At 37.8% G+C, this 24,053-nt stretch overlaps 1 protein-coding gene across 4 annotated transcripts in view; it reads right to left on the minus strand.

Annotated features, from left to right (window-relative positions):
* Window positions 1-327: 327 nt before the first annotated feature.
* The window catches only part of Rgs7 (regulator of G protein signaling 7), a 369,936-nt gene continuing 346,210 nt past the window's right edge, over window positions 328-24,053 (minus strand). For 2 of the 4 annotated variants that reach the window (XM_051186347.1, XM_051186344.1), the window contains 4 exons: window positions 21,505-21,691; window positions 20,164-20,253; window positions 17,783-17,863; window positions 886-1,032 (listed from right to left, as the gene is read on the minus strand). In XM_051186347.1, the coding sequence (XP_051042304.1) occupies window positions 17,789-17,863; window positions 20,164-20,253; window positions 21,505-21,691 (352 nt within the window). In that variant the 3' untranslated portion in view covers window positions 886-1,032; window positions 17,783-17,788. Of the gene's footprint in view, window positions 1,033-8,369; window positions 8,448-17,782; window positions 17,864-20,163; window positions 20,254-21,504; window positions 21,692-24,053 lie in introns of all 4 variants that reach the window. The other 2 variants (XM_051186345.1, XM_051186346.1) reach the window with 2 other exon arrangements.

Genomic DNA, 24,053 nt, shown 5'->3' on the forward strand with positions numbered 1-24,053 from the left:
GTAAACTCAGAAGTATAATTTAAAGAAAAAAAAAAAAAAGATCATTTCCCAAGCCTCATTCTAACTAAAATACTCATTGACATTTAACCAAGCATAGATTTCATCACATGCCAGAAATGTGATGTTTTTCCATAGAAGATAAACCATCACCCTGGTCCCAGATCAGCCCACCAGGGAGATGCTTGCAGTGTGATGGTCGGGGCTCCATCCCATCCAAAACTGAGATAAACTGGAGGAGGGCAGCTTAAGTCTCAGCTCCCAGGCTTTGACTGCTTTCTCTTCGCTCTCATTTACAGGTCGCACTAACAACAAAAGTTCCCAAAGCAATGAGATTCTGAATCTTTTAATGAAAGATAAAACAACAATATAAACATACACAAATTTACAGAGAAGAGGTCAACTTTGATACATTTGGAGTAAAAGGTGTTTTCTCATTTAAATATGGTATAAAAATAAATGCAGGAAACATGAACAATGTCCAGAGAACAGACGAAGATGGGCATTTGTTTCAGACTGTGGATACAAGGGTGAAATGACAACTCCTGTGCTAATTTGTTATTTAATAAATGTGAAGCCATGTGTATACTTATTGATAATATACTTTTTTTCTTTTACAATTCTTCCAGTTTGTGACTGACTGAAGTTTTTGTGAACTGTGTATCTAGCAGAAGCTTTAAGAAAAAGAGGAAGGGGGAAAAATAAAGTTTTACTTCACTTGAACTGGTTAAAAAGGAAAAGACACAAACCCAGCTTAGTAAGAGGAGGAAGGGAAGCAGACGACAGGTGGAGATGGAGGCAATGTGATGGCAAAGAGTCCCTTGGCGATGGTGATGGCGATGCCTTAATGTGCACACAGAAAAGAACAATTCAGGTCCTTCATGCAACATCTTGGTCTAACGTCCTCAGCTCCAGGTAACAGCAATGGGCTACAAGGTATGGGTGATGGCTGCATTCAGCGTCCATGTCACAAAGGTGATCCTTTTAGTAAGACTGAACAAGGCTTGTTAACCTCTTGGATGTGAGAGATTTCCCCTGAGGAAAAAAACATCAAATGAAGAAAGAAAATAACTCATGACCAGTGAAAAGCTGCACCATAGTAGAATCGAGTTACTATAGTAGAATTTTGTGTGTGAGGGTCAAAATTGGACCCTTATTTCTTGTGTGTGGTCCTGGGAATCAAACCCTAGACCTCACATATTCTAATAGGCATGTGCTCTAGCACTGAACTATGCCCTCCTAGGCCCCCAAACTGAACCCCTTAAGTTAACCTGAATTCAAAAATCGTGATGAACCCTTTTCCCTCCCTCATCCTCCCACCATGAACACATCAAACAAATGCCTTGCCCTCCCCAAACATTCCCTCTCCTCCCAGAGTCCTCCCCCACTGCAAACAGACTGATGGGGTCACAGCACACATTAGCAAATCATAAACATGTCCATAAACGTTCCACGAAGGCTGAGCTATGAGGCAACACCTAGGTTCCCACCCCAGAATATACCTCCTGACAAGAATCTGAGTCAGATATTCTGCAGGACAACAATGTGAATGCATTCTGTCAAGTAGATGCTACATTTACAAATATCAAGACGTGTTCAGGTGGATTGAACTACATAGCATGCACTTCAGAGGATGTGATTGGCAGAAACTCAAACTTTAGTCTAGTCCTTCCCATGTATAGTTAATGGAGAAAAAGAAGCCATCGTGTGTCTTGAGATAAAGTCTACTTACTCCTCTTTCAAAATGTCAACATCTTTTTGCTATCCCCCATTTGGGTTTTCCCAAACAGGAATATGTATGTATGTATGTATGTATGTATGTATGTATGTATGTATGTATATACATACACATACATATATATGTATATATATTATATATATTCCATGTATCTTGATTCCACACATTTTACTAATATACTACTATTACAGAGAGTACATGTAATTTTTCTTTGTTCCTTTAGTTTTTTTTTTTTTTAAATCTTGACCTAACGTCAAGTGTTTCTAATAATTGTGAGACTTCTATAGCTATAAGAGAGTTGACATTTTTAAATGAGAATATAGGTTATTGACTGGTGAGTTGTTACATCACTCATTTTCTATGTTCTAATATAAAAGTGATTGGCCTGCTTATTTCATTATATTTTTTACTCTGGAAGGGATGAGGTGGAGTTTTTTGTTTATTTTTTGAGAAATTATAGTATTTGGGAAATAATGTGTCACAGCTGTATCCTTGACTTGCTGCCTGATGTAGCTGAGTTTTATTAAGGGCTGTATGAGAAATCATCACTCACAACTGTTGTCTCAAACTGTTGCTCAAGTGAGAACACACAGACTGAGTGCTTATTAACAGGAGAAATGTGTTTCCCATGTGGTTGAAAGCCTGACTGTAGGTTTTTGTTTTTTTGTATTTTTTTTTCTTGTTTTGAAAGGGCTTTCTTCTAGTCCACAAATGGTACGTTCTCTTGTCCTGGCATGGGAGAAGAGGTGAAGATGTTCCTGGGGGCCTCTTTCATAAAGTCCTTAAACCCATTTGTCAAACCTCCTCCCTTAAAATCTAATCATCCTCCAAGTCTATATCCTTGCAATTATAGAATTTAATGTGCGGTACTTTTCATGGCTGGGGAACACAAAAATTGAGCCCAAAGCTGCCACATTTTAGGCAAAAAGTGATATGTTTAAGAAATGATTAATAATTCTATAATCAGTAGTAAAGATTAGTAGCCCAATAGTTCATCATCAATAAGCTTTTTTTATACCTTGTATGGTCTTTGGTTGACAACATGGCAGACATGAGAAGCAAGATATTTTCTCTTGGTTGGAAAAGGACTCCCAGCTTAGCTTTTAGCAGCTGGCAGTAAAAACTTCCCACATTTAAGGAAAGTTAACTCCTACCAGGCTATACTTAGCTCCTTCCCCACAAAGAAAAAAGCAAAAGGCAGTTTGTAACAGGCACACACTTTTTGCCCATGATAGTTTTACAGAACAAATACAAGTGAAATTCTGGGCCTCCATGTGAGAGCATGAGAAGAGCCAGGAAATGGATCCCCACAAGCCATGGAATTTCACTGACATCTCAGTCCTGAATCTTCAGCTTCTGGTACTGTGAGCAATGTCTGTGTTGCTTTAGAGTATTTTGTTGTAACAGCCTGAATGGACAAAGACTTCCACTTCTAATCCCATACCTGTTTTCTCATCCACAAATGGAGACAATAATGGCATCTATTTTAAAATCTTGCTTGGACCAATGATACAGGCTTATGTTTTACAATTGTTCTTGGGACATCCTCCAAGTCACTTTATTTTGACTGTGACTTTATTGTAAATGCTGATAATGCTTTAAGTAAGGAAATCTGATCTCTTATGAAGCCCAGCTCCAAAGTTACTATTTTGATGTTGTAAACATCAGAAAAATCACTAAGGAACTAAAAAACTAAGATTATATCCCTCCATCTAAAACATAGTTAATAAGGTGTTTAACTGTGAGAATTAAAAAGCACTTTTCTATGCTTAAAGATGATATCCTTTGCTGTATTTACTACAGTAGTGTGTTATTAACATAAACACATACATGTATGAATACTTATTTATTCTGATATTGAATACTTATTTATTCTGATATGAAACAGTTTATCTTGAAAGGGGACTTACTCTTTCTAATGTTATTTGTGGGGCAGAAGGAGGCTAGGCTAACATAGAACTATTTCTCTTAAAACATGATATATGGGTCAAATTTCTGTAAAAAAAGAATAAAATAGCTGTATTGGGATAAAAGGTCATTTGAAACTCAACCATGGTTACATTTTATTTAGATAGAAACCCTTGTTACTTTTTATTTATAAATTTAATTTAAAAAAGAACATGATTCTTTTTCTGATTTTTTATTTTTAAGTTCCTGTAAATCATGAAGTGTATTAACATCTGGTGTTTTATAGAAGTCACTAAAAGTAAGATCTGTTCAAAGTTCTACCTGATTAGCTCTGTCCTAGGAAATAACTTAAAAAGTCCACAGTGAAACAGTGTCACAGTCAACCTGGGGGTTTGAGATAACAAAGAAACAGTAGTCAGAAATGAAAGGGATGTGCCTATGCCCATGTAAAGTACTGATTTATCAGAGTGTTGGTTTTGTATATCATGATGATTAAAAAGGAAGACTGGGTGCAACTATAGTGAAAAGATCTTGAGTGCCTGAGGCAACAGCAAGCAACATGTGTGTTTGGTGGCTCACCTAGATTTAAAGATCTAAACCCTATGCACTGCCTTCCTTTCTTCCTTGTGGAAAACACACAGTCTCAACTTTGATGCCCACAGAGAGTGAAAATACATTTTCTACTGCTCACCTTATTAGAAAATATTAGAGGGCTAAGAACATTACTCTCTTCTAGGGATATACATATTCATCTTTTAAATTGCATGTGAGCCATTTGCAACAGCCATTTCCAGTGAGTGTCCTAGAAGCCATGTAGAATCAGTCCCAGCCGTTGTCTTTGGGTGACTACAATGATGAACTAGAGAGATTTTCATAGCTAAATTCTAAACTCTTTAGCAATTAAAATAGTTAAAGAAAAACTCACCAACAGAATTCATCTACAATATGGGTTGCTTACAATAATTTAATAACTCCATATGAAAAGAAACTATCTTAATGTTGTAACTACAATAGCATCAAGTGATGTCAACCCTTCCTTTCAATCTCAGGGAGATTACAGTAGAAATAAATCTACAGGAAAGATAAACATGAACTCAAGTACTGTAAGCCTTTGTAATATGTGGCTGATAGACAATATGCTAGAAAAACAAGTGTGTGATCAGTTTCTGAACAAATCAAGCCTGGCACAGAGATGAAGATAAAGTATTACTTAAGCCTGCATACAAGAGTCATCTAAACAGAGTTCCTTGTGTCTTATTATACAAATTCACCCTCATCAGACCATGCCTTTCTCTTCCTACATCATTCCAAGAACTTCTGTTGTAATTAGGAGGAAAAGAACCAACAAGCTCCCAAACAGCAATTTAAAAGGTATTTATTTTATGGATCAGGTACTGAACCCTGGGCCACACACATGCCTTAGCAATCTACCACAGAGATGTATCCCTCTTACTTACTTTTGTATTTTTAGATACAGTCTCACCAAGTTGCCCATGATAGCTTCACCTCATTTTATAGCCTTGGAAGGTCTTGAATTTATGATCTTCCTGCCTCAACTTCTAAGTCATTGAGATTGTAGACCTATTTACTCACAGTTATGAATTTTAACTGATTTAAAAACCTCATTCTTGGTCTTAAAGCAGAGAGATAAGACAAGGAGTGTAGAGTCTGTGAGAATGTCATTCTGTAATTAGTTAATGAATAAAGCCCTGTTGGCCAATAGGAAAGCAAGATAGGCAGGACTAGGAGACAAGGAAGATTCTGGGAGATGTAGGAGATGAGAGTCAAGATATAGGGACCTGAAAGAAGAGGTCCAGACCCTCTCTCTGGTAAGATAAAACCACATGGAAACATTTAGATCAATAAAAGTGGGTTAATATTTAAGACAGAGCTATTCAATAAAAATCACTAGTAACAAGCCAACAGCTTTATATCTAATACAGTGTTTCTGTGTGTTATTTGGGACCAGGCTGGTGGGAAAACTGCTCATAACACAAGCTCTTAGCCACAGAATGGAACTTGAGACAATGGGACCATAGAAACAGTTTTCCACTTTCTTTTTCTGCATAGTTTGACCCATAAGACTGCACAAGAAGCTATATTTTCCTGAGCAGTAAACTCCTTAAGTTTTATGATCATCACAAAAGTACATAGTCAAGCAAGTAGACCAAAAAGCAATGAACAGAGTTACAGGGGATGGCCACTGACCTTAGTCACTAAAATTCACTGACCTTAGTATGAACACAAGATTATTTCTACTTGTGCCTTTCTGTTTGATCCAGCCTCATAACTCATGCTATTCCATTAAAGTTCCTATTTGCTGGAGTCCTGCTGCTACAAATTCCTGTAGACTTATAAGCACATTCTAGAATAATGGCCCAGTGATTACCTGCCCACTGTGGTCTGACAAATGCCTAATTTCTAGACATGAACTCCACACAGCTGACCATGTGAACATACTCATAGAAGAAGATAAACTAAAGACACAATGTTTTTAACACTCATGTTGAAAATCCTATTGTCTCATTCTTTGCCTAGATTTCAATAATCATTCATTATCTGGCTTTCCTGTCATTATAGTCTGCCTACTATCACTCTACACATGGTCCTTCAGCTGGCTTGGCATCTACTCCTCTGTCAGTCAGGGCCCTCCCTCTCTGCACACAGCTGTGTCCTTTATTCAACCCTCAATGATAAGTGTTCCTTCCATATCTCTGGTTCCCTGGATTTTTCCATTTCCCTCTCTCAGTTCTTCATTCATGTACTTATATGCATCTGGGTATTATATTGTATGCCACTCACCCTGGTGAAGTTACTGACAGCTGTTAAACAGCATCAGGCTTATAGAAGTCTTCAAATAAATTCACAGTTCCTTCCATGAGCTAAACTCCCTCACTGGAAATATCATTTCAAGAATAACTTTTTATAGATGTAGGTAAGAAAGACTGCAGTGTCTTGGGATTAAGTCACTTAATTCAAGGTAAGAGAGGCTTGATAGGGTTATGGTGAGGAAGCAGAGATTGAGTGACAGAGGGACACTGATCTTATTAACTGATTCACTAACATAATTTGGCCTTTTTGACTTGGAAGATGGTTAAGAAGAACTTGAATCTAGACTGCCTGTCCTAAAAGTTCTTTCCTGATTCAACAAAATCTGATTCTTCTAAGTAGAGTTGCAAATGAATTTATTAGAGCATGTCAGGTAATCTAATAAAATTGTGAATAGGTACAACTTCTCATAATGTTAGATATATAGCAATTCTGAGATTGAAGAAAAGAAGGAAGAGGATTCTATCTTTTGAATATTGACTTTATATAGCTATGAACAATTACACATTTAAGAACTTACAACTAGATTTCTATGTGGGTTAAGAAAGATCATAAGCCAAATAATCCTATTTACATACTTAAAATTATAAAATAGACAACCAGTAGATAAAAATACAGATAACTGGAAGGAAGAAACAATATAACTTAAAGCATAATTATTTACAAACTTATATACCCTTCAACTTTTTAGTTAAAAATGTTTTTAGAGCTTTTGCAAAACAAAATGAATTATAATATAGATGCTGACTTGTTGTAGCAGGTACATTTAAATGAATCATGGCAGTCAATCGCCCTGTTATACTTTTCCTGTAAAATAACTTTTCTAACTGATATGTGACAAAATTGATTTAGGTAGGTGCAGTCATATTTAGGAAAAACTTAAATATCATAAAGTAGGTTGGAAATGTCACAAGGAATTACATCCAATAGAGGAATGTACTGCTGGTAAAATGTTTTAAACCATAAAACGTAAACATATACAAGTATAGGATACTTGTATGTGTGTTTATATATAGTACACACATATGTAAAATGTATCAATCAAATGTGTCCAACGTGAGTGGTATTTAAAAACCACAAAAGCCAGTGATCTAAATCAGTTTTTAATATGTTTACATCAGGCTGTGATGAATTAAGACAGTTTCAATTTCTGGACATTCAGAGTTTCTATATTTAGCAATTATATGATGAAATGAAGGTTTTTGTATATGTTGGAACATATGGAACATTAGGATTAAGTTAGAATTTGGAAGATTTTAGAATATTTTATCACGCTATATTCCAGAAAAAGGTAACAGTTTATACTTATAGGTACAGTGTATGAGTTTGTCTAGTTTTCATCTTTTTTCTTTCCTTCCATCTTTTCTTTCTTCCTTCCTTCTTCCTTCCTTCCTTCTTTTCTCTTTTACCTCCCTTTGTCCCTCCCTTTCTCTGACCTGTACAAGCATTCTATACACACAATCTTCATTGATTTTATTTGGAGACAAGATTTCAGTAAGTGGTCCAGACTGGTTTTGAACTTATAATCCTCCTGCCTTAACCACCTACATAGCTGGGGTTACCAATGTGTGTATCAACATATCCAGCATCTGTTTTCACAGCCCTTGTCTAGCACTACATATTATTTAGAATGAAACATGGCCCTTTTGAAACAATAGGCTATTTTATTTTCTGGTTTTTACTTGCTTATAATAACACTGGGCTCTTGGTGTTCTCATTTCTTATATATGTATTGAGTATTTGCATTTATCATTAAAACTGCACAAGTCCTGTGCTAATTTTCCTAATGGAAGATTGATCTTCTGGTTATGTTTTACCAAGAACTTCCTGTATATCATCTACATTAGCTGTGTATCTGTCTGGACATGCGTATTGACAGTTGTTAGAAAGGGTTTACCAGATTTGAGGACAGGAGCTTGCTTTAAACAAAGGCTCTTGGGCTAAGTACGGCGTGGAGCAGCCTTTCATGGCATCTCTGTGGATGAGACAGAGAAAGATGCAGTTCATAACTAGGCAAACAACCACCTCCAAGGTGTGCTGTTCACTAGAGTGGCAGCTTCTGCTGTCTTCCCGGTACCTTAGGGCATTTCCATTGTTAGTCTGAATGAAACGTTAATAGAATGCAGAGAGAATGCATGCATGATGCAAACATCTTCAAAAGACTAACCAAGAGATACTCCAAACAAGTACAGAGACAGCAAGTACGGAGATGAACCATGAAATGTAATAACAGGGCAAGACAGGAAGAAAGTAGAAATTCAAATTTACATTAAAACGAATAAGCAGCAAACAAAAAGTCTACAAACAAAAGACAAGGGTAGAGAACATAGCTAACTATAGCTCATAAGGAAAAACAATGTTTCAAAAACATTTTAGTTAAAGCTCTGAATGACTACTTGGTTATGGTTGGAGGTTGGAGCCAAAGGCTAATGCAGTTTTCCAGTTAGATTGTCAAACGTATTCAGGAGACAAATCTAGGGAGGTGGCATCTTTCATTGGGTCACATATTGAGTGTTGTGCTTGGTTATGATCTAGGAGGGTTTTGATGGACTGAAACAAACATCGGTGAGCAGTTAAGATAGTGAGATAATAAAAAAAAATTGAGAAAAAAAAAAAAAAAAAAAAAGCAGGAGAGTCCCTCCCTCTTGATGCAAGATCTACTCAGATTTAATTTGATGTCAACTTTTAAGGTATCTTTACCTTATCGAATCTTCTAAAGTGTTTCGTTCAGTTTTCACAGATAAGTAATTTTTATAATTACATTTTATACTTTATTGATGTATTATATAAATTATATATAAATCCAAGGATTCCATAACAGTCATAAAAAGAAACATAACTGACTTGATACTTTATGATTCTAATGGAGGTTATGGAGTTGAGCTCACATAACTGGAGAGTAGCCTATTGGCGGTGTTGTTGGCTTTGTGCTTAGCAGTGATCCATGGAGAGGGTGAGGGGTATTGTCTTGTGCAAGGCAGAGGCTCATAAGGCATGCTTTGTACACCTGCAACATGATCACCACAAGTATCAATTAAAGAGGTTTGGATGGAGGTAGGGGGGTTTCCATCAAGCCGTGTTACAGGAATCCTTGCAAGGGTTCTGATGCAACTAAAGTGAGAATTACTGCTATTTGGTAAGAAGAGTTAGAGTGTGAATACTGCTGAGGTGACAATCCTTACTGTCCCGAGATGCTTGTAACCCTGCAGGAGAGTGACAGAGATAGAGACACATAGAGAATGACTCTAATTCAGTGTTTGGGGGACAAACTCATAGAATCTGCATTTCCGAGGCTACTAGCAATTTGAGGATGTGGAAAGGTGGGATCCCACTTGAAAAGGTAGCAAACTAGAACATTTAACCAAGGGAAACAGCAAGAATACTTGGGAACAGTTGACATATAGCATGGCATCATGTGATAACCCTGTGGACACATAGATAAGGGGTTCGCCTTGCTCTGCCCTGTTACAGGAAGCAGAAGTAGAGGTGATACTTGGACAGCACAGATGAGTAGATGCTCCTGGAAACTGGGCAGGGCATCATTTAAAGATGGATTTGATGCTTCTGCCAACCTAAATGTACCATGTTTCTGGAAATCAGGGGCCAGCAAACCCAGTGACAATAGAAGAAGACCCTAGAGACTGGCCTGGATGAACAGGTTCTGCTAAATTCCTTTGCCATTCTGAGAAGAGCACACTGCCATCTTTTTCAGCATTTTCACAAAACAACTCGGAGACTTATAATTTAAAACTAGAAAAGAGAAAGATTTCCCAATGACTTTTGTTTTATTTCTGGTATTAGTAATAATGCTCTCATTAGACATTAATATGTGTATTTTAAGTGAATACTGTAGTTCATGGGTAGTTATTGTTCCCTTTTGTAGTAGCTGAGCAATGTCTATTGTGCATTTGTGTGTGTGTTGCTCATGAACAAGATAAAAACAAATTAAGAACTTTAATGCCAAAGTCATCTGCATGGCTTGGAGAAACAAAACAAATGACAGCTGAACATTTTTTTTTCTTCTCCAAGAAACAATATAACAGTTGATGGATTGTACTTTAAAGGCACAGTAATTGCCACAGCCTGTTTAATTATTGGCTTTTCACTAGTTGAAGTCACAGGAATAATGAGCAAATGAAAGATTGTCTAATATTGTTCATGTCACTTAGGCCCCGACCACTGGCAAACAAAAGTAAGGTGGCAGTGAAAATGAGGCTGTATGCCCCCAGCTGATCTTGCCCAATCTAGGATGCTTGTGTGGTCTGTCAGGGCGTATGGAAACCTCAGCAGGATGGCTATGGATGCACTCATAATACTTCCAAGCACATGAAGGCTAGCGAGTTGTAAAAAAAAAGTCTCCCATCTCGCTATGGTAAATGGTTTCCAAGAATGAGCACAAATGATGGAAAAGTTAAAAATTACCTCTATCAGCATCAAAGTGCCTTTCTTTTTTTTTTTTCTGAAAAAATGTTTCACAGGGAGTGTCAAGGAACATATATGACCCCATGTGTGGTTTTAGAATAGATGAAAGAAAATGAGAAATAGGTGACTTGGTTGAAAGAGAACTGTTCAGGAAAATAGTCACCTAGGAAGACATAATTGAAAGCCGACTCTACTGTTAGTGACAATTAAACTTGATGTCACAAGGAGCCTTATCTTTATCTACTTAGGTTCTATTCACACTTTTTCCAGCTACATGCAACACATGTAGAAGATAATATGCACACCCATTGTCCTGAGGACACTGATGAGATTTTCTTTATTTAATCCTGTTGCATGTCACTTTGCTTAATGAGATAATTTAGACTGAAGCTGAGTTCACTATTTACAAAGTGTGTTGCCACGTGGTGCTGTGATGTAAACTACGTATGGACACACAAACATTCCTGGGTCTTTATGCTCATTCAGTGACAATTTAGAGCATGCGTCTAAATGATACAAAACTTGAGACATAACAGAGTCATAATTTAAGCTCAGGAATCTTCAAATAAAAACAGTGACAATGAAAAATAGTATTGCCTGCTTTATCTCAATTATGAATCCTAAATGAGTTTGAAGTTGAATCTGAATTTCCTGTAAACGTGGTTGCAGTAAACATGCTGGTGTTCCAAATGTTCTTCCTGCTTTCCTTCTCTAACTTGAACAGCCAGGTTCTACTCATAATCACCTAACATGTGCATTAGAACAGCAGCCACTGATCCTAGAGAAGGGTCCCCTGCTCTCTAGCATCTCCAAGCTTCATCATTGCCACCACTTGCAGCCCAAGAGATCACAGAACATGGTCTGGCTCCTTGATTGCCTTCTTCTGTGCTCTGCTGTTCCCACTGGAAGCCTCCACACTAGTCCTGGACTGAGTTTGTTGAGTCCTCAAGCCTCTTTTTACTTTCGATTTTGCAGGGCTCTTTCTCAGGTTCCAATCCTCCTTTTCCATGATTTCCCTGGACTCTTGGCTAATGCATGGTGACTCACATTAAGGAAGCTGGTGGGAGCCTTGTTCTGTTCATTGGACAATCATCTTACATAGGAAGAGAGAATCAATTTAGATATGTATGCTAGCATATCTAGAATCACCAAGATCATAATCTGAGTCACCTCTGCCTTCTCACAAATTATAAATTTTCTCAGAGCAGGCACTATGTCTTATTACCTATGTATTCTCAATCAGAGAGCAAAGACCCACTTAGCGTAGGGACTGGATAACTACTATTTGTTAGACAAAAGAACCCAGTGGTGGCCAAATGCATGCTACCACTGAGCTGTGCATTTATCTCAGAAGCCTCTTTGGTGGTCTTCCCTGAGGTCTCCCAACCAGCAGCACAGGGCTTCTCTCTCAGTAGAACTTAGAAAATTCTGGTAGAAATTCTACCTCTGGCACCTGCAGAACAATTTGGACATTGCTTGACACCTATGTTAGCTTGGAGCCCCTGGCAGTGCAGTGGGTACTTGGTAGCCAAACCTTCACTGCACCTAATTTATAGCTTGTACAACCTTGAGTGACAGTTTCTGAACTAATGATGCTGTCAAGGGATAATAAAGTTACCTCTTCCAAACTAAATTAGGCTACATGATCCAGAAACATTTCACCAATGGATTTACATCATGCTGCAGGGAAACTGAAATTGTTTCCTTAGGGAAGTTATTGCCACAACTAGTTGCACTAAAACAAGATGGATAGCCGTATCTCCCAACAAAATGATGAAAGAGATGGGTTTAAGATCCATAAAGAAAGGAAGAGGAGACAATAGTTCATCCTTGAGTAGGTTTGCTTTCTGTTTGCTGGAGAGATCCAATGACTAGTTCATAAGTGTTTTTCACACGAGGTGTCATAGGGATTTCTAACACAGTTTCCCACATTAATATACCTGCAGTCCTGAGCAGTAAAAGTCATAGAATATTAGCTGGGGTAAAAAAAAATAAGTGCACAAAACCTTTGCAGTGAATGCATGAGGTCATAGACAAGAAACATAAAGCATCTGTCTCTCTGTTTCTAGTCTGTCTGCATGCTGTGAGGGGTATTTGTGTGAAGCACTCTGCTTCATCAAGATGATGTTTAATAAAGATGTGATAGGCTTCATGGAAATAGCTGCAACTTTCTTGCTAGAACTACATTCTATAAGATAACCTCTCTGGATGCTTGGGGTTTTGTTCCTGCTTCTTTATGGTAGAATATGACATCATGGCAAGGGAAGGAAAGGATATATGAGCTAGTCTATACTTGAAGAAGCAATTTTTTGTGGTGCTGAGTGTGGCACCTAGAACCCAACATATGCCAAACAAAAGCCCTGTTACAAAGCTACATCCCAGTCTAACCAGTTACTTTTCAAAAAGTGCATGTAGCTAGCACATGACCAACCACACAACAGAGACTCAATGCATGTTAATGTTGATAAATGGTCTAAAGACTAGTATGACAGTCCACACAGCAACAGGATAAGTATAACATGTAAGTGGATGCTAGGTTCTTAGGTCAGTTTTCTGGTCTAGTATTTGTAATGGTAAGACTCCATATTTCTTTCCAGGTACTTCAGAGGACTTCCTGCAGCTCAGCTACCCTATGGTGATGAGAAGCCAAAACAGCCAAGTCTCAACCAAAAGTGCTCTGAATCTATCCTAAACAGAAGTCAGCCAGGGATGGGCAGAAAAGGAGACTGTACACATAGAGCTACAACACCACGCAGGGCCCAACTCTCTAGCATAACAATATCAAGCTCTTTAAATGTTTGCAGTCATGATGAGGGGATTATACAGTGTATTTTTTATATTTCTTAATACAAACAAAGTTAAAAGTAATTTGTTCCAAAACTAGAGTCTCAGAAAACAAGGCAAGACCCTGTGGAAATTGCCTACAGTTTTCAGTAATAAAAGAACCAGTTGGCAAGGGTGGACTTCTGCGATTAAAGAATAACATGAGTGGCTTTGGAAAACAAGAAAACAAGAAGTCTATGCCTGGCATCCAGAATGGACCATTTCTATCACTCATGTGCCATCCTGTGTTAGGAAAAAAATGAGATCGAGAACAAGGAGTGAGAATGCTTCCTTATACAGTTATATTACAATTAAACAATGAGTTCCGTTTTTAAGTGAATATACTAAGAGAAGAAAATCTGTATCTAAGTGGAAGGATACCCGTCATATTTTGACATTTAATAGCTATGTCCAAATAAGGGAAGATCTGATTCAGGGTAGTGATATATAGAGTTGGGGAAGCTGGGGTCCAACAGTTGAAATGATTTCTAGACCTCACAGGATAAGATACAGAACTGGACTTGATGCTGGACTGTAAACAAGCATGTTGAAATTTAAGGCTAAAGAACATTCTGTCACTAACACAGATTCTGCAACTGAGTGTGGTGGTGAACCACACTCAAGAGATAGAGGTAAGATAACAGAGAGCTCAAGGGCAACCCTGGGCTATGAATGTAACCCCTATCTCAAAACTGACAAAGAAAACAAACTTACTAGCTTTAGTAAAAAAGAAGATTCAGGAGTAGTTAAGTTTTGAATGTGTTTCTTTGTTTAATGCTCAGTGTTTATATTTTATCCTGTCAATATTTAAACTACTGAGCTACACTGTTAGTAAAGATTTGATTCAGAAAGACCATCTCCTTTCCTAGTCAAGCAAGGCACTTGTGAAAATTGTCTCATAAAGTGGGAACTGGAGTGGTTATCTCACTGTATAGTATTAACCAGTATGTCTGAAGCCCAGGACTGTTTCCCTAACACCAGAATCGCAGAATACAAATCAGTTCTGGCATAAAGTCTCCAGAAGGTGATGACAAAGGTTGATGCTCCAACTTATCACAAGTAGGCCGGAGCAGAGGGCATGACTTGCCTCAAAAGACCATTACAGCTTTTCTACCGATTCTTTGAAAGGCTCTAAAGATATCTGTTTGCACTGGAACAGAACAAGACTATTCTCCAAAAAGAGGTTAGCTTACTGAATTCCTAGGAATGCGTCACTAGCATCCCCTAATACTCATCTCTACAGTTCCTACTAACTCAAAGCCAAGCTGATTCAATTTCCTCCTCACACAAGCAAGGGAGAGATGATTCATCGGTACTTGATTTATGAACGACAGATGGCATTGCTGATCAATTCTCATGCACTTTTTCCACTTCATGTCCTATCTGTTCTTCTGTGAGTGTCCTGTGGTAAACAAGCATTGTGGCAGTTAAACAGATGGAGAAACGGTGATACACATGATCATGAAAGAGAAAGGAAATAATTTTCACAGTCAGTAAAACACAGGCTCCATAGGAGAGAAGAATCAAGCCAACTTAGTATGAATGACACTTGAGGGCATGAAAGGACACAGTGACCTTTGAAAAACGGATCTTAAGGGATTGCTCTAATGGTAAGAATAATAGAGAAACAAAAGAGTGTGTCACAGATAATAGGTTGTTTTATTTTTCCCTTGAGACAAGCCAGTGTGAAGACATTGCACAACTGTGAATTATACTCGTATCACCTGTTTTGGGCTTAGGGGGAAGAACAAAGGCAGTTTGCAGAGAGTAATACGTTTCAGTAAGTAAATTCTGCCTCCAATCCTGGCTATAACACTCAGCAATCAGTGATGCTGGGAAGTGGCTTCACTGAGAAAGCAAGGTAACACCTGCCCCAAAGCACCCTGGGATTGTTGAGCATACAGACAACAAGCAGACATACGATGGGGAAGAGATGTCCTGGGAATACAGTCGGCTGTAAGGATGGTCCTCTGATGTGCCTGGTGGACGGGGATAAGGGGGTAGAGACTGGTAGGTCAGGTAACTAATGAGTAATGAGTGTTTTCATGGCTTTGGGAAATGATGGTTACAAAAACATTGACTCTGGGCTGGGGGGGGGGGATGTGATTCTCTTCTTATCACCCAGGTTACAGATGTGTTATTTGGAAACACATAAACTGAACTCCCTAAAATCAGCATTTACCTGAAGTGGTCTGGATTGGAGAGGAGATTGTGACTGGGTGGCGAATAGGAAATAAGGTTTGGCCACAGCCATCTCCTTCACTGTGTCATTTTGGGAAAATTATATTTTTTAAAGATGCATTCTCCAATTACTTTTTCACCTATAAAATGGGTGAGTAGATGTGTACTATAATTCGACCTTCTAGGGTCAGATTAATTTAGATAGCACAATGTTCTTGGTATAGACCTTGTTTCATAGCAAGTAATCAGTAATCAGTGTTGTCATCTCATATCCCCCAGTTTCACAGTGAGATCTGCTTATGTGTGTTTTCTCTGTTCCGTTTTGCCTTACATCCTGTCCTTCATGTAGTATTCCTGCTCTGCCAGAGCCACCTGTATCTAGGGCTCCATTGAAATGCTTCTGCAAATTTGACCTTTCCCCTAGTATGTCTCTATCTTATAATCACATATTTTATTTTTACTTGTGTTGAAATTATTTTATTGACCCTATAATGGTCTCTAATAAAACTCAGCATGCCAACATTTATGATCCCCAATACAGCTGCTGGGCCTGAACTCATTCTGGGTTCATTTGGAGACCTTTAATTTCCTTAATTATTTATTCACAGCAACACCAAACAGAATATTCATAAATAATTCAAACAATAAAAATGATCATATTTTATTTTCTCAGATGGAAAAGAATTAATGCTATATGAGGGCTTTCTGAAAGTAATTAGTATGTTTTATATGTAAGTGTGTGTGTGTGTTGTGTGTGTGTGAGAGAGAGAGAATTCCATTTTTCTCTTCAGCCTTTCTGACCTCCCTCTTCCTCCCTTTTAAAGAAGGTTTGGCCCATCCTGACTAGTGAAGTCCTATTAATACAGTCAAAAAATTAAATGCTATTCCTTCTGAGCATTCTGCAACTGGACATAGCACCAAATAGAAGGGATTCAGCTTTCCCCTTACATACTTTCATTTTGTTTATACTACTAGGCACTTTTGAGGCAAACTCTATCCCATATACAGATTCCCAAGATGAAGCACTGTGTTTGCAACTAAGCAGGTAACTGTATAAGTTTTGGTGGAAGAGAGAGCTGCTCAAGCCCAGCTTCCCCTTTTTTCTTAGTGGTTTGTGGTTTTTAAAGGTGCCCACTGTGGACCATGCAGCACTATTTCAGAAACGTGGAAGTGAGTGAGATATGGGTTGGAGTTGGAGGAAAAAAATGTATTTCTCTCTTCCATGTCCCCCAAGTCACATTACTATTTTAAATTCCATCACAGAAACTTCTATTACAATCTAAAAAAGAAACCAAAAACCAATATTCCTTCCACATTACATTAGAAAGGGATTCACTTTAAATAATTCTTTAGTGTTACACAGAGTACCTGATGATATATTGTGGCTTCTTTCCCCTGTAAAAATCTTAGGGAGATAGTTTGTCATTGCCGTTCTCCATTGTGACTTATGAGATATTTTAAAAGGAAACTCTGTGTTAAGGGGCAGAGATTCCAATAGAGATAGCCAAAGCTTTGTGAAATGTGTAATGTGATTAATTTTTGGAATTTGTCATTCTCTGACCTCTTAATTGATGCAATCACATTGATTGTTCAAAGTCTATGTAGCTGTTTAAAATCTTTCTAATTCTTTGTATAGTCATAGCAGATGTAGAGTGGATTAGCATTTCCCAAGGTAGTGAACCCTTGAAGGAAACTGAAAATAAACATTGAGTTTGTTGAATTCATGTTGCTTATATCTCAGCACACGTAACTCCACTTAAGTTGACTATCACAGCAAAAGCCACAGCACACACACACATACACACACAAAGAGCAGCATGGAGCTAACCACATGACTCCACAGATGATGCAGACAAACTTGAGTAGAAACCAAGATTGTTCTACCTCTTTTCATAACAGGTTAGTGCTGGCCCTCAGTGTTGGTGTACAGTTTTTATGGCATGGGAAAATAGGGATGTTTCTGCCCTATAAAAATAAATGTGTTGAAGTCTTTAGTTTGAGCTTATACAATGTCAGAAAGTTCCAAAGGCGTTGGCACAGTACAAGAAAAGAAAAGAAAAGAAAAAAAAATAAAACAAGAGATCCAACAAACAAATATATATCACCAAAACACATGGCAAGAGGCTAAGAACATTCTGAGAGTAAAGCTACTGGTTTCTTAGATTAATGCAACAGTTTCTAACATATTTGTGGAAAATAAAGACTAAGAGTGGGAAGGTGGTAGTTCTTTTTAAGGGTAGGGAGATTGGCTTGCTACCAATAGCCACTTGGCTTTAAACTGCTCAATTGACCATTTTCTCCTCTTAAAGACCAAAAGAACATTGCTTTCATTGTCTTAATTTTTTAAGCATAATGAAGAGCTTAGGGTAAGAACAAAGAAATGCATGCAACTATCATTAGTAAGGAAAAGAATACATGGAACACAGACACAAAGAGTAACTTATTCCTTCGTTGTATACATCATGCTATATATACTTCTTTCCAAACCTTAGTCAGCTCATGTGGTTGTTCCTGCATGACAGCTTTTTTTCTACTGTATAAAGGGTTGGGGAGAGAGATAAGTAGGAAGCAGGATTATGGGTTTAAATAAAGACAATACTTTTGGTGTCAAAGAACGCAAGGTGTGCAATGGGACTAAAACTAGGGGAATTTTTGTTGGAGATAATGACTTGCAATTACTCAAAAAGTAAAACTTACCACATTCTGTGCAAATTTCTCAAAAGATGTTCTGCGATCCATTGAGTTTTCAGACTTAAATGTGTGATGTGGGGTAGGGTGAAGGGAGATGAGGGAACATTAAAAAAAAAAAAGGCAAGAAAAACAGAACAGAAAAAGACAGGATGGTAAAACAATGCTACACTAAGCCCACGTATGAAACCCATGCCCACATGACAGCGGGACTGCCAAGAGATGCTTCTCATCACTGAATCCAGGTTCTTTGTTTTTGGGTGATTTCATCATAAAACCCAAAATTATACTTGAACAAACAAAATGGTGCAATTTAAAGCAAAAATCAAGCAGAATGAGGAAAATATGGTAGCTTTTATGCTGATATTTGCAAAGCCTAAATATCTGGAAATCCACTAGAATTTCTTTAGAATCAACTCTTAATAGTCCATGAAGTTTGAATTTCTGTTGATAGCATTAATTTGATTAGAGTTTCTGTAGGCTAGACTTTGCTCCAAGGATGGATATCCCACTTGGTTCTGTCTCTTATTAGAGCCTCTTACAGTGACTGAGCACTTTTCCAGGGGTTTAAAAGATGATTTACTTTGAAATGTCTTTGTTCTGTACTCAATCAATGAAACTTATTTTATGAATATTTACATGAGCTTTAAACACTGCAGAAAGCTGTCAGTCTTGTGGCTCTGAGAGGTTAGACTATGTACTGACCTCAGTATCTTCAAACTTGTATTGGTTGGCTAGAAATTTGTGTGGTTTCATTTAATTAAAATTAATTTTAAACATTAACAATTGCCACTCTGGGCAGTATAGCCACTTGCAACTATTTTTATCTGTAATGGCAATGGTCTATAAAAATATCACATTAGTTTAAATGATAAATTAAGAGAACTGTAGCTTAATTTTAGAATTGTAAGAATCCATGGTTTTTAACATTAAAAATAATGAATAAAGTTGATTTTTCTCTACATATTTTCTAATTAATGTTACATTAGTCATATAAGGGTTTTGTGTACAATGAGACTTTGATTACAAATATTAATTAATTAATGAAGTCTACTGCTACTACCCAACTGTGCTTGCTTACCATCTTAGTTTGAAATAGATTATCAAGATACTAAATAGTTTGGGATATAAGTCAAATGAAAATATTTATCTGCCTTTAGCAGCTATCCTTGAAAAACATAAGTTTATGTCTCCCTATAAACATACAGCTACCTTTGTAAGTAAACAAAACTGTCTTCAAGTTTCAGCACTCGACTTTTTATTTGATTGGAGTTTTTCCATTTCCTTTAACTAGCAATATGAAAGATTAACAATAAACATGAAAACAACCTTCTAATAGCCTCTGTAAAGCATGGACATCTGCAAAAACAACCAAAAAAAAAAAAATGATACACAGAGCAATCAACAAACAGAAGCAAAACCAACTTAAATGACCCTTAGAAATGGAGGGGTTGGGGGAAAGGTCTTTAGAGAATGGATACTTACCCTTTGATTGAAACCCTGGCCCCACAGAGACATTTACTCTTATTAATTATAATTAAGAACTAAGGTCAAGAGAGGTCACAAAGAACCAGTACCTTTCTCTTTGCCTGTAGAAGTTCCTGGTAGGCACTAGATCTTATAAAGCGGGGGTATGAGTCACTCTTCATCAGCTTGTAAATGTGCTCCTGGAAAGAGAGAATGGGTGAGGGGCTCCTTTATCAGTTCAATGGAAGATTGAAGCACTGAGATGAGGACAATCAGGTATCTAAAGAACAAACGCAGAAGTAGCTAAAAATAGCAACTATAGCGCTGATGGGAACAGCTCATGCTTGCAGGATATTTAAACTTTCCAGTCATCATTTATTTCCCAGATCAATGTTTACACTGGGTTGGGACCTACTCAAGAAGAGAAACCATATGTGATCTCTTTAATAATAGAATTTAGCCAAGGGGACGTTTGAAATATCTTGAAATCAATGTGACAATTTATGTGGAACATTTGAGAATTGAAACAAATCTGTTTTCTTGAAAATGACTCCAAGCCCAAAGTGACATCAAGACTGTATAGTCATCTCGGAGGCTCTAGGCACCTATAGCTGCTGGGAGAGCCAGGCAGCCTGGGTAGATCTCACTCTTGGGACCAATCCATGATAAATTATCTTCTATACCTATTTTAGGCCAGAGCTCAAGTCTGAAGTTAGTTGTTGGGTTAGTGAAATGACAAATTTCAAAATTCCCATGCTTCTTCTCTTATATGGTGATGTTAGTCATCTGTCCCTAATAAGTGTGCCGAGTTCTTCTTCCTCCCTGGCCTTTGAACTGAGGATCAAGCCTCATGCATTTTAGGTAAGTGCTTTCCTGATGAGCTACACCTTAGCCTCTCTTGCATTCTACCGATAGCTGCTGCTGAAGAAGAAGTCAAGCAAAGAAAAGAATATGTTCAATTAACTGCAACTTGGTCCAAATCTGGGAAGTGCTCCTCTCATTCCAGCAGGTTTAGGAAAGCTTAAGTTCCATTATCTTCTAAATCTAGTGAAACCTCAGTTTGTTGTACAGTTATGCATGATGTGAGAGTATCCTGGATGGCCCATGAAATTCTCATGTATAAACACTAAATTTATATTTTAAAAAATTTGCTCTGTGGTGGTGGTGGTGCATACTTATAATACTAGCACTCAGGAGGCAGAGGCAGGTGGATCTCTGTGAGTTAGAGGCCAGCCTGATCTACAAAGCTACACAGAGAAACTCTGTCTTGAAACCCCCTAAAACAAACCAACCAACCAACAAACAAACAAACAAAAAAACCAAAACAAAACAAATGACAACAAAAAACCCATTCCCAGGGGTTAAAAAGATGACTTATTTTGAAATGTCTTTGTTTTGTCCTCAGTCAAAGAAACTGAGCTTTAAACACTGCAGAGAGCTGTGGGACTGACCTGAGCATCTTCAAAAGTATATCGTCCTGGTTCCTTCACATTCTGTGTGGTTTTGTCATAACTCTTAGAATCCAAGTTAATGGCACTGGGGGCACCAGGAGCCAGAAATTCTTGCCATATTTCCTGCACTCGAGACGGTACTTCTCGGATAGGCCTTTTCTTCAGGTCCTCCACTGCCAGCCAGAACCTACAAAACACCACAGCACCTCTCAGCCCCAAAGGCACACCAAAGGCACACCTAATGTTCTCTCACTACTCTAGTAAGCTCACTTTCACTGGGGATTCCAATATCAGATCCCCACTAGCTTTCTGTTTTTGTTTTTGTTTTTTTCTTAAGAGTCATATTCAAAACTACAAAAGTTGTTTTCTGCTTGTTTTATTTTTGATTTTTTAGGATAGAGTCTCCTGTAGCACAGGCTGGTCTTGACTTTCCTATGTTGCTAGAGATGACCTTAAACTCTTGATTTTTATGCTTCTCCCTCCCCAGCATTCAAAAAGTGATTTAAAAGGAAGGATTGAGAATCGCTGATTTTCAGTGGCTTTTATTAAAAGCAGATGTGTCAGAGTCCTGATCCTGTATAGTCTCAATTTCACTGAAGCATCAATCAACACAGGAAGGGCTTTATCTTCAAACACAGCACTAACAGCAAAAAAAAAAAAAAAAAAAAAAAAAAAAGTTCATATCAAAACAGCTGCAATGCTAGGAAGTACACCACTGGAGTTTCTGTAGGAAATATACACTAGAGAGTCGGGAATGCTGAACCAGAATGAGTCCTACTCTACCTGAACTGACATCAGAAATTAAATGGACCTGGAAATAAGGGTAAAGCACAGAAGTGGTAGGTAATGTGATCATGTACACCCAATCCATATGTAGGTGAAGGTACTATGCCAAGTACTTGTAGTCTTCACAACATCCATACTGTGATGAACTCCCCATGTTAGAGATCAGGGAAGTGAAGATATGAAGACTGGTGATTTATTGAAGGGTGGCTCTGGAAGATATGTAGCATTTTCACAACTGTTCCATCACACTATTTCCCTAACAACAGCATCACCTTCTGTATTCTTATCATATTATCATTAGCACAGTTGGCTTAGCTTTGTAAGATGGAGAGGGTACCACTTTCAATCCCACTCTTCACGTGGTAGCAGCTGGATTCTAAGGAAGTCCCTGGCATCCCATGTCTTGATTTCCTCATCAATACAGTGGCATGGAAAAAGCCCGTCTACCAGGGGTACCCCTAGTAACCAGTGGAACTAGTGACGAGTACAGAGCATAGGTTACATAAAGGGCATCTCAAAATGCCTAATGATAAAAGCCATGCTATTACCATATCGATTTAGCAAAGTATGGGCAACAGAAGACAGAAAGGTGTGTTTGAAGAGTAAGCAGAGAAGGGTAAGCAGTATCTCTTGAGTACTTCCACCCTGATAACTAAAGTGACACAGTCCCAGTGACAGCAGGACCTTTGGACTCTAGTTCAGAGGCTTCTGCTGCTTATATAAAGACACAATGAGAGTAATTTAATTACAAATCTGGCCCTGCTTGCTGTCTGGATCACTATGGTATGGGAAATAGATGCATAGGTGGGAGCCAGTGATGGGGTATGTTCTTTTGTGTATATATCTCTTATTGGTTGATGAATAAAACAGTGATTGGCCAGGAGCCAGGCAGGAAGTATAGGTGGGGCTAGGAGATGAGGAAAATTCTGGGGAGAAAAAAGAAGAGAGAGGCCATCAAGGAGATATGCTATGTAGTTGCTGAATGAATAATGTACTGGAGCCTTCTCCAGTAAGATAAGGTCATGTAGAAGAAATACATAGATTATTAGTTGTGGGTTAATAATTAAGAGAGAGCTAGATAGTAAGGATCCTATCCATTGGTCAAACAGTTTAATAATTAATATAGCATCCATGTGTTTATTTGGGCCTAAACAGATGCAGGACCAGGTGGGACAGAAACCTCCATCTTCAAGCCAGAGTATGGTTTAGACTTGGGTAATGGTCAACAAGAGATTCATACTGGCTCATAAGAAACAAGAATTTCATTTTGTGCATTCTGTCCTTGTTTAAGATGCTGATCTGACTTTTAGACATGCTTTGATTATCTAGGAAATAAGGCAAGAACATTGACAATGCATATTTTTGATTATTATTTCATGTTTTTCATAGAGAAGGGAGGCAAAGCATTATATGTATACTCAGAGAAGTAATGTTATAAAAAACATAGGATACTTTAGGACCTTAAAATGCTTTCCACACCTGTGTCTCTCTATCATTTATCTACACGTAATAAAGAAATATGATATGCATATAAGAGACAACTCAAGAATACAAGAAATACATATGCATGTATATATACATATATAAGACATATTTAATACTTGTGTGTGCCTTTTCCTGGATGTGCCATCCTCTTTATTTTTCTTTACTTTTATATTCTTTATCTCTGTGTGTGTGTGTGTGTGTGTGTGTGTGTGTGTGTGTGATGTACGATGTGGATGTGCTTTGGGAGTTGCTTCTTTCTTTTCTCTGAGAAAAAGCAT

Source organism: Phodopus roborovskii, unplaced genomic scaffold, assembly GCF_943737965.1.
Source record: "Phodopus roborovskii unplaced genomic scaffold, PHOROB, whole genome shotgun sequence".
Taxonomy (NCBI): domain Eukaryota; kingdom Metazoa; phylum Chordata; class Mammalia; order Rodentia; family Cricetidae; genus Phodopus; species Phodopus roborovskii.